The following is a 14,088-nucleotide window of genomic DNA, read 5'->3' as shown; positions in this document are numbered from 1 at the left end:
ATATATAAATAAATAAATAAATAAATAAATAAATAAATAAATAAATAAATAAATAAATAAATAAATAAATAAATAAATAAATAAATAAATAAATAAATAAATAAATAAATACATAAATAAATAACTACCAATAGGCCTAATGATGCTTCTTGCTCAACTTTACTACCCTACACTGAAGCAAACAGCATATCCGTCGAATGGGACACATATCAAAAGATTTACCTTAAAACATGCACCTTATATTTTCGTAAAATGATTCCAAAATACTATAAGACAACTTGCCTTTTTGAACAAATAACAACCTTCATTCACAATGCCCGACGAGGTGGCAGATTTCTCCGAAAAGAGCAAGTGGTGGGCGCGGCCGAGCGTCGCTTAAAATGTTTAGAAGGTGGTCCAGGCAGGTCCAGGCGGCGAAGCTTTAGTACATGAAATGAGTTAACATTTGGAGGCTATAATGATCCTACCCAAACTGTTCAAAAGGTTATACTTCAACCTATTTCAGATGAGAATGAAGGGATTATAATTTCAATATTTAAAAAAGGAAACTCGCGAGAGACATAAACAATTAGAGGATAGCACTTTATTCTTGCATTAACTAAAGTTAGGACCACCTCTCTAACGGACAAGCGACTTCAGGAAAAACAGACGCTGCGAAGACCATTCAAAAGCATATACGGTCAAAGGCCGCTAGAAATTAAAGCAGAAGTTATAAAGAAAACTTGCATTTTTGGACTTCAAAAATGTGTTTGACTCCGTTTGTAGAGATGGTTTATACGCTGCTTTCCAGAATTGGTATTAGGGAAATTAAGAAGCACTACTAATGTTAAAGGCTAAGTTATTTTTGGTGAAATTGAAACAGATTTCTTTCCTTGACTAAGGAGTGAAACAGGGGATGTAGTTCCGGAAGCCAGAAAAGAGTCTTAGTCAGCTAACAACAAAGAATTTTCTAAATTGTGTAAAGAAAAAAGAAAAAAAAAACAAAAACAAAAACAAAAACAAAAAAAACCCCCAAAAAACAAAAAACAAAAACAAAACAGCAGACCACTTTTTATTTGATTGAAACATACTCGATAAAATAAGGCCTAGTTTTGAATCATTTGAAGTTCCGAAAATCGATGATAATACTATAATGAAACAAATACATTGGACTAATTTTAGGCCTATGGTTCCATTGATTATAAAAGACACTTGATATTAGATAATTTATGATAACATCATTTCAGGTCAAATTGTTTACAATATTTGACAAAAGATTGCGACTTTGGTCCAAATTATACACTACGCAATACCATTAAAGAGACCATTGTAAATGTACCCTAATATCTCATGTTAATTGAAATGGTACCGTAATGTTTAATCGCCCCCTAACTTAATTATCTCAGTTGTACCGTATTTATGTATACTTTTGTTGTATCACATTACATATAGGCCTATAATTTTTTTGATTATATCGGAAAGTTTCCGATAGTAATTACTTATAAGTTTCAGTAGATAATCGCAAGGGGCGTGACTGGATCCTTGTTGTTACCTTATGAAATATCAGTTAAGAATATTTTTTTAATTTAGTTCTTTTGTAAATTAAGTTCACTCTCATATTATTCAAATCTAATTACTGTATTTGATTTAGTTAACATTTTCTTTTTGTATGTTGGATGCACCAGTCGGGAAATGTATGAATATTGATACTCACCAACCAGGACAACAGTATTGTGAACGCCCAGTTCAGAGAAAAACAAAATAGCGACCTCTGCAATACAGCACACTGATATTTTTCATTTCTCCGCCTGGGACTTCTGAGCTGAAACTTTAGATAAATATAAGTATATTTAGTAGTTGAAATCAAATCAATTTTTTTGCAAATATTAAATGAAATAAGTCTGTTCCTTCGGCAAACCTGCACACTGAACATTGCTTATGGGAACAGAGGTAACGTCATATGGGAATAGACCAATAGTGACTGCCTATTGATCAGCGCTAGGAAGACCCGACGTTTGCCGTCAACCAATGGAATACTGGGATATCCGTTTGTCGGCCATCTTGGATATGAACTAGGACTGTATGAACTTATATCATTGGAATATTGATGAAAATGAAGATGATATGCTGAGGAAAATCTACGAAATACGAGTGTTTTTGAAGTCTATTGACGGAGGCTTACTTTTGCGGAATTATTTGAAATCGTTGATAATCTAAGGGTTCAAAACCTGGGATCATAGATGGTCAGCTGGTTTGTTCCTGCCTGTGTGGTCGATCACAAAAAAACATTCATAGGCTACGCATCGTTCATCCAGGCGTTGGCCCAAATGAGTTTACAAAATCATCCAAATTAAGTTATTTGGAGTTTAATTTGAAACATAAGGAAGATGTTTTCCGAAAATACTTTACACAATTAATTTTGAATTAATTGTAACTGCATACCAGATCTGTTATCTTGGTTTTAGACCGTTGATTTTGGAAATTTGGGGGACCCGCTTATAGAGATTTATAATTATTTTTACGTTGATCAGAAAGAACAATTTCCTCGGCAATTCCCACAAAATGTCGTCGAGGACTCCAGCATTGACAACTGTAGTCGAAGGGCGGTCACATCGTACCACCAGCTCAAGGGTAAGGTTTATGCCCATTTTAGATTAAAAAAACATTGATAAAAATTATGAATGAATGAGGATGTTGCCTTGTTCCTATCTCATCACATATTCACAGGCTACAGCAGTAGGCTGGGCCTGGCCGTCGTACCGTAGGCCGCCTATGTCTAAGGGCCCAGGAAAGGCTAGCCGGCCTGACTGTCTACCCTACCCAGGAAGACAGGCTAGAGATAATCTTGCCTACAATTTAGCTAGGCCTAGCCTAGCTAACCTAAATAATCACACTTGCAGAAATTTATGGATGGTCCATGATGTCTCGAAAAAGCTTGCCTGCACTGATAAATACTCAGATGTGAGGTTCTGTGTAGTAAGAGATGCAGATACAGAAATAGGCCCAGGGCAGCCTAGACTATTTCTACCGTGGCCTAGGGCCTCATCTAGGCCTACTGTAGGCCTAGGGTAAGTCGCTAATTTTCGACCTAGGCCCTCGCTAGTTTTCGACTACTTCAGTTTTCGACCCCCCTTTCCCAATCCCCCCATTTCACGACCCCCAGATTTAATAAGGCCACGAGAATGAAGTTGTAGTTGTTTTTTTTTTATAAATGCTGTCCACAAGCCGCGGCATTGGTAATTTTACATTTATTCCCAAGAAACGAGTGTGGCCATCTCTACTGGCCAATTTCTTATTGGTCAGAAAGATCGATTTGACCCGTAAATGACCTCAGCAGTGATCGGCGATCATGGTGCGATGTGGCCAGGCCTGCCTTTGCTCGGTGTTTGCGACGAGTGATCAGTGATGAACAGATCGTTTTTCTGTCTCTTTACAGCTTAGAAAGTCCGTTTTTTTAAAACGAAGTATATTTCTTTCAAAATAATGAACTCTTCAAAATAATGAAAATTTTCGTGTGGTAGCTTTTTAGGCATGCGGGCGGTGGACGCAAACCTACAACTTTCATTCCCGTGGCCTAACAATTTTTTAATTATCCATTTCTATGTCGCAGGTAAAATTATATCGTTTTACGATGTAAACAGTGTGAAGCACTGACCCTCGAACATAAACTGTCCGCAAAAAACAACTTTTTTTTCAAATTATGGATTCAAATTTTTATGAAATATGATATTCCCATATTCCGTCCTCGAATTTTACGGCGGCCACTGGGGCCATTGCCGACAGTGCCCTCCCAGTTGGCCTTGGTGCCCCTGAAAATGAAGCATGACGAAGGCCACTACTTGCCTGCCCTTTTGCAGCCTTAGCCTCTGTGCCCTCACGACGAAAATTTTCATGCGGTAGCTTTTTAGGCATGTGGGCGGTGGACGCAAACCTACAACTTTCATTCCCGTGGCCTAACAATTTTTTAATTATTAGGCCACGGCCACGACGCACTACAACCTCCAGGTTGTAGTGCATTAGAGACAGGGTTTTTTACACTCCGTGCGAGGTAGTAGTACACCCAACCTCTGATGCACTGCGACATCTAGGTCAGCGCAATTGCATCATAATCCATGTGCAACGCATGGAGGACCCAAGGACCATCTTTTCTTTGCACATGCGCATGGCTTACTCAAATAATTAACCAGGCCTAGTAAACAGTTGCACGACTTGCACGAATATTTTAACCGGAGTTATTTACGTAATTATTATTCATTGAAAATCATTGTCTTGGTACAAGTTTTGATACAGTTGGTAGTTTTACTATGTAAAGGTTTAGTAAACACTGGAAATTGATCTTTTGATGCTGCAAAGCCTAGGCATTTGTCATGAGTGTCAGCCTGGCTCGCTAAGTTTGACACCTTAGAACGAGCACAGCACCTCCCTGAAATAATTATAACTGGTTTGTAATACAGCCTGAGATCTGGAGAGGGGATACATTTATTTCTTTTCATAATATATACCTTAACAATTTATTTGAATAAACCAAAGACATTTTATCAGTTACTGTATCTGTACAGTAGGTTTGTTTACTTACTGTAAAATAACTTGGAAGCTTATGAAATTGTCCCATCGCCAGATGAGTTTTATTGTTGCAGGTTATTCTCTTACAAATATGTTAGAGTTTGTCATTGAATAAAATTAGAATAAAATACGGTGTAAACATGTTTTTGACAATAAGCATCAACTAAGGAAATGTATGTGGTTGTAGCCAATGTGAAGCATAGTGATTTACGTTCATTTAATCAATATGGTTGAAATTAATAGAGAAATATGAACAGTTCAGGGACGTAATGAATTGGTTGTAATGATTATTAATTTGCAACAGGGACAAAAATATATTTTGTCAGTATAAGTGCCGTTTCAGTGACTATCAGCCGACCCTCTACCCACCCTCTATAATATACTGTATGTTTAAAAAGTTCCATAGAAAGTACAACTGGACGACTCGCACCATGGTTTTAACACGTTGACTGGCAAGACTTTTTTTTCCTAGTTTCAAACCATACGCCAATGCATAAAGGGGGCCAACAAAATGAAAATCATTTCCATGAACTGTAGTGAAACTTGAACAAACATACGGTAGTTATTTTAAGATCGTTAATTCCGGCTTCTTCCCTGATGCTACAGAGGGAAACTTAAAGTTCTGGTGACCACTGGCAGCTAGTTTAGTGCAATACACTAGAGGTATAATATAAAATACACGCACACAGAGTCGAAAACTACTGATTGGGGTTGATCACGTGAGCGACATCCCTGGCCGGTGACAACACAAAGGTGTTCTATTTTTAGCAGTGGTGTTCTATTTTTAGGCACTATCTCCTCACATTCCTTGTCAAGCAACGTATGAAGACCAGGGACCGTTTTCATGGAAAACGTTATGTTCAAAGGAGATATATACAGTTAATTGTTTAAAAGATAACTAATAATAATTACATAAAAACTAAAATACAATCCATGGTTTACCACCACACAGCAGTGAAACAAAGTATATTTTACACATCCTATAAATTAATAATTTTTAAGTGAATGTACATTTCGTGACATTTTTCATGTGATGGACCAATAAAGTTTTATAAACTGAGTGCCTCCATCTTGTAGTACGGTATTTCGCCTTATCATCACACGCAATGCTCAGAACAAAACCAGCATCAATGCCACGAATAGAGACGTCAGAGTTCGACGTCATTTTGCACGTAAAGTACAGTATACTGTAGAAATTAATGACTACCACACCTGCGTCATCATCAAACGTGCGCACACCATTAACCCCTTTGTACACCACCACTATAATGAATACGCCAGATCAGATGGTAAAACTGTCATCATTAACAACAACAGTATTATAAGTACTCGAATAAGCTTCAGTGCATGCTTAGCGGAAAAAAAAATCGGGGTTGGTGCGGTGCTTATTCGAGCATTTACGGTATTATATACTGCGATAGTATTTGAATGTACAGCTCTATGCAAGTTTTGGTTTTTGTATGGTATGCACTTTATCTGCATTATTTCGAAGCGGACAATTTTTACTATTACTATGGCAACTTCAATACCGTACCCAATATTTACATATCCTTTCTATGTCGTCCGCATTACCACCGCACATAAAAATATGCCTAGGCCTATATTTGAAGTCGAGCTATTGGCCGCTGCATATACTCGTACTCATCATAGTCATAACAAGTTGTTTCTAGTCTTGGAGTCCAGACATCTCATACCTTCCACTTAAAATACAGTATTCTTCGTGGCTGTGCACCTGGCGTCGTTAATATGCCTGGTATTTATAGATTAGTCGAGTGCGATTTTTTGTAAACGGACCACGTGCGACAGGCAGACCTGGGCGCGGATGACAGGTACGATATCGGAAATACAGTAGTTTAAATCAAATAATGCATGGCCCTTTATAGTTTTAATTAATCGGAATAGCAAACAGTAACTAAGATAGATAGATCTGGGTAAAATGTGAAGATTTAAGATTAATTTTCATTCATTATTTTAGAAAACACATTTTACATTCACTACAATTTTCTTTCTAAGCCAGAGGCACGAATTCAGTCGGGAGACGCGTCCAAGAAAGAAGTCTCCCAGTCATACTGTATATAAATAATATAGTACTGTATAATAAATAAGGCCTAAATAAAATATATAAATCCTATAGGCATAAAGTACTACTACTAGGCCTATGAATTAAAGTACTATCATGCTGCTGGTCTAGGCCCTAGATCGTTTTTTTTTTTACACTTGACTGTAACTGACTGGCGAAAGTAAAAATTAATACAAAAATTGCCGACGTGCTCCATCAACCTTTCGTAGGTTCGTACAGAATTGGTCTCATACAGAATTTTTCGTAAACATCAACAAACTTTTACCCCTTTGGATGAATATATTTATGACTTACCGCAAGTGTCGCGGTAAACAGAATGAGTTAGCTATTATACATATTCATTAGTTATTTCATTAGCTCGTGAACGGTGAATATTAGGGCACGCCCATATGCTGCGTTAGTGAAAATCAGTGATAAAACAGTTAATGACGCGGTACTCACGTTGAAATAGTTTTTGGACGACCCCTTATAGAAAAAATTATTAATTATATTTGTGTCACCAAAAAAAAAAAAAAAAAAAAATTTTTTTTATGAAACTTGTAGGTGGAAGGGTTAAGGACACATTCCTTTAAAAGTGATTATTTTACCAACTGTAACATTAAAGAAATAATTAATAAAAATAATTTGTGTTAGAGTAATATATTGAGAGTGATTTGAACCCGCGACAGTGGAATATTGAAAGGCAGTTGTCTGAAAGGCAAGCTACTGAGGGCAATACTTTACATCTGTGACAAATTTGATTCAGATTATTTGCATGTGAAGTGGGTGACCTACTGTAGTAGCCTGATTAAAATATTAAAAAAATATAACACTATACAGTGAAAGATGAAGGAATTAATGTAATGACATACTGTTAGTTGAGTAATCGCATTGAATAAACCACCTTGTGATTTATGCCATCATGTGCTGTTATTTTGCACGGTACACATTCTTGCTTCTCATTACTGATAGCACTCACTCTCTAACCCGGACACAGTGTTTCGCTTTATTGTACAATATGTGTGAAAAACCAATTTCATTTATTGATACTGCTTTGGAAACAAACATTGTCAGGTCTATTCAGAAGAAAGGTAACCATGTAGAAGAAATTGCATTACACGATGCATGAATAGTTTTGAAGGTGGAAGAAATTTGTGAGGGAGGGAAAGTATTTTATGGTTAATCAAATATATCTAATAGAAATATTGTTGCCAGGAATATAATCTAATGTCTTAGTGAGTACAATCCTAGAACAAGAGCCTATTAAGTTTGGCTTAGGTTTCCATTTCAGCCCTCAAAATTAGGAAAAAATTATGTCGACAAAAAAAAATTTTAAATCGCCGGCGCTACAAAATTGACGCCGGTTATAGCGTCGGCAGTTTTTAGTTTCAGCTACAGCCCTGAAATCAACCCATGCTGACCTGTTATAGCAGTGATGATGTCTTTTTTCAAGTCACCCAATCAAGCTGGAAAGCCTAGCCTATGTACTGATGTTCAAATTCACAACTTACTGTTGATAAAATGTTGAACAGTGTTAATGTTAGGATGATAAATAAAATGAAACTACAGTGAACATACAGTGGAATCTCCGAATTCTGAATGCCCAGAAAGCAGAATTTCATGCTAAACCAAAATTTCTTCTCAAGTCCCAAAACCATTCTTATTCTTCTTGTAGTGAAATACTTTCTGTATAAACCAGATCTCCCTATTCCGAATTCTGGACATTTTATTCCGTCTGGAGCATAAATTTAATAAAAATCAACTTTTTCCAGATGAAAATAACGCAATAATAATCGCTGTCTGTTAATTAACAGGCCTAGCACACAACACCCTGTGAATGAACCGTCGTACAGCTAGCTTAGTCCCAACATCATTGCTATAGAGATTATCTATTGATTAAAAAGACACACCAGTAGGCCTAAACGTTAATGTTAGAAAGTGAAATTTACGCCTTCCATTGTTTATAAAGTGCATTATCGCCTTCTGGCCTAATCTTTTAAAATTCGATTGCAATCAAACTGAAATGAAGACGGAACTTAAATCAAGTTTATACGACGGCTGACTCTTTTTCAGTAGACGTTCAGTAGTCGGATTTGTTGGATGTCGTAGTAGATTCATCAATGTAAATTACAAATGCATAGCTTCACTCATTCCTCAAAGGCATGTTGCTAATTACGGAGGAAATTTGTAGAGAATGAAATTTACATTTTTAAGATTTATTTAGATTTAACTATAATACAAAACAATGAGGGTTTCTTATTTGTTTTAATAAATCTGTTTAATAAAAAAATGAATCGATTTACAATGAGCTTGTTCCTGTCTGCAAGCCGTCACGCGCTATCAACATCACTACTTATTTGTGTAAGGTAAAAAAAAAATTATTGTGTTGGCCACGCCCGACTGACCCAAATTACATGAAATTAAGGGTCAGCATTTTATTATTATTATTATTTTTTTTTTGACAATGAAACAAATTTTTTTATGAGCAAGTAACGCTGGAATAGCCTTGGCGAAGCTAAGGGCTAATGCTAGCCTATTTTCCTGGATGGTATATGCGATGTGATTCCAAAATTGTTGCATTATTTGTGTATTTTCTGCTCTTTAGGCGTAAACCAGTGGTATTTGCTTATACTGTATTTAATTTACTTTCAAATGCATGTTAAGAACATGTAGTAAGTGAACAGGACATAAATAAATTTGTCCACTCTATTGTAAGTTTACTTGTTTTGTAGTTACAGTAAGTGGTTGATAGCATTATTGACCTTGGTCATTGGATCCACAAATGGGCAAACGTTCCCAATATGCCACATTCTCCACTTCCTGGAACATTCACCTACAGTACAACAGTTGTCAGACACAAGGTAAACGCATATAGACCATCAACACTAGCCACAATATTTTACCAGGTATACTGTACTTGGTGATAAGGTGTTTGGGCAATAGTGAATAGACACTATAATTGTAGATTTCATTACATTCATAGAACAGTTAGACCATGGTTAGACTAACCTGATGGTTATTTATCATTTCATTGCAAGAAAATACTATTAGTACTAATATTAACAAACTGTATAAATAGAATACTATTAATATAGTTTGTTAATACCAGGCCAGTTATGTTTTTATATTGTACTGTTTGGGGTCTCCTTGAGAGATATCCTGTATCTGTTAATATTATGGGCAATGGATTACGTTAACTTTTATTTTGAAGTAGAAGTCTTGCCAATTAGTTTGTTCCTTGAATGTTTAGAAAAACAAACACGCGATTGCCTCATTCCAACATGGAACCTTCATTCATGTCTTGATGGAAAGTCATCATTATGTGGAAGCGGTTGATTCCAATCCCTTGCTGTGTGCTTCGCTTGTGTCTATGAGCAAGGCACTTTCGCTGTGTTGCTCTCCACGCAGGAGTATCAATGGGTACATTGTAGAATTGCCTACTACTGCGCTTCTTCTTATCGTGTCCACTTCACTAGTAGCTAGATTTTGTTCATCCACAGCTCAACACATCTCTATTATACTGCAAGGTCAGCAGCCGCACATGGTTCTTGCATCAAAGGGCCTTACTGCTGCGCTAATATGGCAGCAACACTTGGGCGTATGGACCCAATGACCAGAGAAATCAAAATGCTTTGTAACCTAAAAACCGGTATAAATTTAAGTAATAACAAATACAAAACAACTCATTTGGGATTTGCTATCATTAATAATTTGATCGTGTCTTTCAAAATGAAAATATGCTACATTAGATTTAACAAAGAAATAATGTACTTTGTTTTTTTTTTTTAGAGTGGTGGTGGAGGTGATTCCCATGACGGCAATGCACCTAGTCGATCATCTCGTTCACGGTCAACGGATGATCAACCACACGTTGGGAAATATCGGCTTCTCAAAACATTAGGAAAGGGAAACTTTGCGAAGGTCAAATTAGCAAAGCATATACCTACAGGAAAAGAGGTAAGTTTCATCCTGCAGGTCTATTTTGAGTGTCAGAATGTATTGAATGGATGTCTATACACCCACTTGTTAAGCTAAGCTTGTGTTACCCTTGCGGCCCAACTCATCAACTGACATCACCTGACCTTAACCAGTAGCGCCTCTATCAACTTTCATCTCGCAACAACACACGTGTAGGTATTTCCCAGCACTTATGGTATTTCCCAACACTTACGTCCCTTTTCGACTCTAGATTAACTAGTTACCCTGCAATGCTGCCATAATTGCACATGATAATGCTGGCGGGACTACTGTCACATAACCATTTTAATCGCTTTTTTGGATTGCAACAAAATAGAACATTGGGCTAGTCAGGTCAGTTGAGTTGTAAGTGCAACCATAAACTTAGCTTTAAATTGACAAGTTGTCTGTAATAAGCTGCTTGTTAAGATTGTTGCATACTTAACCCTGTAGGGCTCACTAGTGGTGGTTGATTAAATTTTTATATTTGGGACCTTGTTCAAATTTATTTTTGAGATTTATTTTTATTTTTGTTTTTGAGATGTTTTTAATTCTTGAATACAAAATGATGTTATAGGCATTCAAATTCACAGTATTTAAGGTGAGATATTTTTCAGTGATAATGAAAGTAATTGAGGATGGTTTGATTTCTGTCAAATGTCCAGGTGTTTTGCATTGCAAGGAGACAGGGGGAAAAAAAATATTAAGATTCTTCTCATGGCCTATAAGGCTCTGCATGGTTTTGCACACTGGTTATTACTTGGCTGACCTCATTGAATATTACATTCAATGAGGTCAACTTCATTGAATATTACATTCCACCTCGTTCCCTTCGTTTTTCTGATAAACACCTTCTCCAGACACCTAAAACCGCCACTAAAACTTATGGTGGAAGATCATTTACATTTGTTGCATCTACACTTTGGAACAAACTTCCAGATCATATCAAAAACGCTGACTCGGTTGAATAATTTAAAACGTTTTTAAAAACTCACCTTTTTTCGACCGTTTAATTTTTGCAGGATGTTTATTGTGGTTTTCAGGTGTGGTCTCACCTTTTCCTTACTGAAGGTAACGTCGTTGCCTCGGCAGCGCACGGTAGTGGAGCCACAGGCTTATCCTGCGGTAGAAAGTGACGGAGCCCTGCATGCTGCCTTTTGTTTATTACCTGCGTGTAAATTGCCTCATTGTGACAGCAAGGTTACTTTGACATGGTGGGTGAGACCACTTGAATGTCACCATCTCCTTCATCGCTGCTTTATGTTGTTGTTAAGCACCTAGAAGTTATTAACATTAGGTGCTATATAATTGTTGATTATTATCATTATTATTATTCTACATTTATTTATTTTTTCAGTATCATTACTATGCGTCAAACATAAAAATTATTATTTGATAATTTCATTACCAACAAGATTTCATTGTTTTGTACTGAAATTTTAAAGTTGATTACAAAAAACTATGCCAATTGCTAGTGTTGTTGAATTTGCATATTGATCAGTTGTGAATAATTTGTTCAGACACCAATAGCCTGATTACATAGTGTATTGTACTGTTGAGTGTAGTTTGCTATAATTTCATTATATTCAATTCAACAACCCCCTTCTCTCATTCTACCTGCTTGAATTTCAAATAAATCTAGTGATTGTATTTCTTTTCATGCTTAGGGTACTATTAGAAATTTAATACCGCCAATATTTTCTGAGTTTTTTAAATATAAAATTTAATTATTTCATAAGGATACTTCTCAGTTTAAATGCTGGTAATTTTCATAATCACTATCACCATCAACGCCATTTGCTTCTGATCATTGTCATTACCAATTTTTGGCGTCATTTTTGTCACCATTGTCATTTTACTATACATTTTGTCATTTCATTTTTGGTCACTGTTATATCATTAGTATCATTATGTCATCAACATCAATGGGCTTATTCGACTGGTTCATTTCGTTGACTACTATTTGTTGAGTATTATTATCATTCAACTGGTTTGTATAATAGACTGTGTTGACAACGAAAATTAAAGTAAACAAGTGCGTTAATCAGCGTTAAGTTAGGATATTTGCATTAATATAACTTGGATTAAATTTCAGAAAATAGAAATTATATTTGCCCACATGAAGTAAAAAAATAATTGTAGGCTAACATAATTTAAAAACTTGTTGAAAACTTTTTACAAAAAACCCATACTGCTAAAAATTGAAGACGCAGCGTGTATCGTAGTAACTATGTAGCCATTTTGTTTTGTCGAGTATTTACCAGTTTTCTATTCGACTGGTCGTCTTTGTTAAGTAGGATTTTAGCACTGTGCAGGTGGGCGTGGTTTAACGAAGAACGACCAGTTGAATATGGCCATTGTCTATGTCATTCATGGAAATGGAAATTGTCTTGTTGTATAGTGCCATACACAAAATTTATAAAATCTTAAAATGCTCATTTTTTTTTGCTGATAATATAATTGTTTAGACGTCTTGTACAAAGCATGTAAAGATGTTTGTCCAGAGGTAGTATGTTTAGGGTTGTTCAGGGTGTAAAACTGTGTTGTTTATTTGGGTGAGTTTTAGGTGAAAGGTAGTGAAAATGTGTCTTAAGGTGGTGGGAGTAGACTACAAGCAAGTGTTTAGGGAAAAGTATATTTTTAATTGCTGTAAATTCGTAAGTGTGTTTTAAGAATTGTTAAAAATTGTATAAAGATTGTCTATGTGGTGAAAAGAGCTGTTTTCAGTTGACAAAGCCTGTTTAAGGTAGGCCTACTGATAATCTAATGTGTTTAATAATTAGGCCAAAAAAAAAAAATTATGTTGGCGATGTTTTGGGAAAATCCAAAAATGGTTAGGTCGGTAGGAAAACTTCTTTTTTTTTAACAATAAAAAATGTGTTCATGCCTAAAAAGTAGTTTAAAATGCACAAATAATACAACAGTTTTGGATTTGCATTGCGTACCATCTAGCAAAATAGGCTATGCCTTGGCCCCCTAGCCTGGCCAAGGCTGATTCCAGCCTTATTTGCTTATAAAAAAAATATTGTTCTTTGTAGTTAAAAAAATAAATAAATAAAAAAAAAATGCCGATCCTGAATTTTGTAAAATTTGGTTCATTCTGGCATGGCCAACACAACAATTTTTTTTTTATTTGGCCTTACAACCTTGTTTTAGGGTATCAATCTTGCCAACCAATATTGAATTTAAAGCACCATTAGTGCTCTTGGTTTCTATCCAATATTTGGAAGTATAGTAACATCTCTTAATTATGAACCTCTCATTTACAAACTCTCAATTTTACGAACCGAATTTGCAGCGATGACGTCATTACGAATGATTGTTTTTAACTACAAAAACACTTTCAAATGTATTTAAAAAGCCTTCAGAAATAATTTAATTTATCAGCTAAGAGAGAAAGCATTCAAACCTACTGTATTAATGATATAAAAATAAGTTTCAAGCAAGAAATATGAATCGTTTTCAGCCGAGATATATTAATTTGAGCTGTGCCTGCATGTTCAGGCATACTGTACAGTAAATCTCACCTT

The 14,088-nt window shown here is 35.8% G+C and overlaps 1 protein-coding gene across 10 annotated transcripts in view; it reads left to right on the top strand.

The window, feature by feature from the left end:
* Positions 1–1,797: 1,797 nt before the first annotated feature.
* Positions 1,798–14,088, top strand: part of LOC117124519 (MAP/microtubule affinity-regulating kinase 3-like) — a 79,682-nt gene continuing 67,391 nt past the window's right edge. For 4 of the 10 annotated variants that reach the window (XM_033270766.1, XM_033270760.1, XM_033270761.1 and 1 more), the window contains exons 1-2: positions 1,802–2,610; positions 10,391–10,558. In XM_033270766.1, coding sequence (XP_033126657.1) covers positions 2,542–2,610; positions 10,391–10,558 — 237 coding nt within the window. In that variant the 5' untranslated portion in view covers positions 1,802–2,541. Of the gene's footprint in view, positions 2,611–10,390; positions 10,559–14,088 lie in introns of all 10 variants that reach the window. The other 6 variants (XM_033270768.1, XM_033270764.1, XM_033270767.1 and 3 more) reach the window with 4 other exon arrangements.

Source organism: Anneissia japonica, unplaced genomic scaffold, assembly GCF_011630105.1.
Source record: "Anneissia japonica isolate Jap-2015-1 unplaced genomic scaffold, ASM1163010v1 scaffold287833_len2544123_cov190, whole genome shotgun sequence".
NCBI classification, from domain to species: domain Eukaryota; kingdom Metazoa; phylum Echinodermata; class Crinoidea; order Comatulida; family Comatulidae; genus Anneissia; species Anneissia japonica.
Note: the sequence above shows the minus strand (reverse complement) of the source record. Positions and strands in the feature narration are given on the sequence as shown.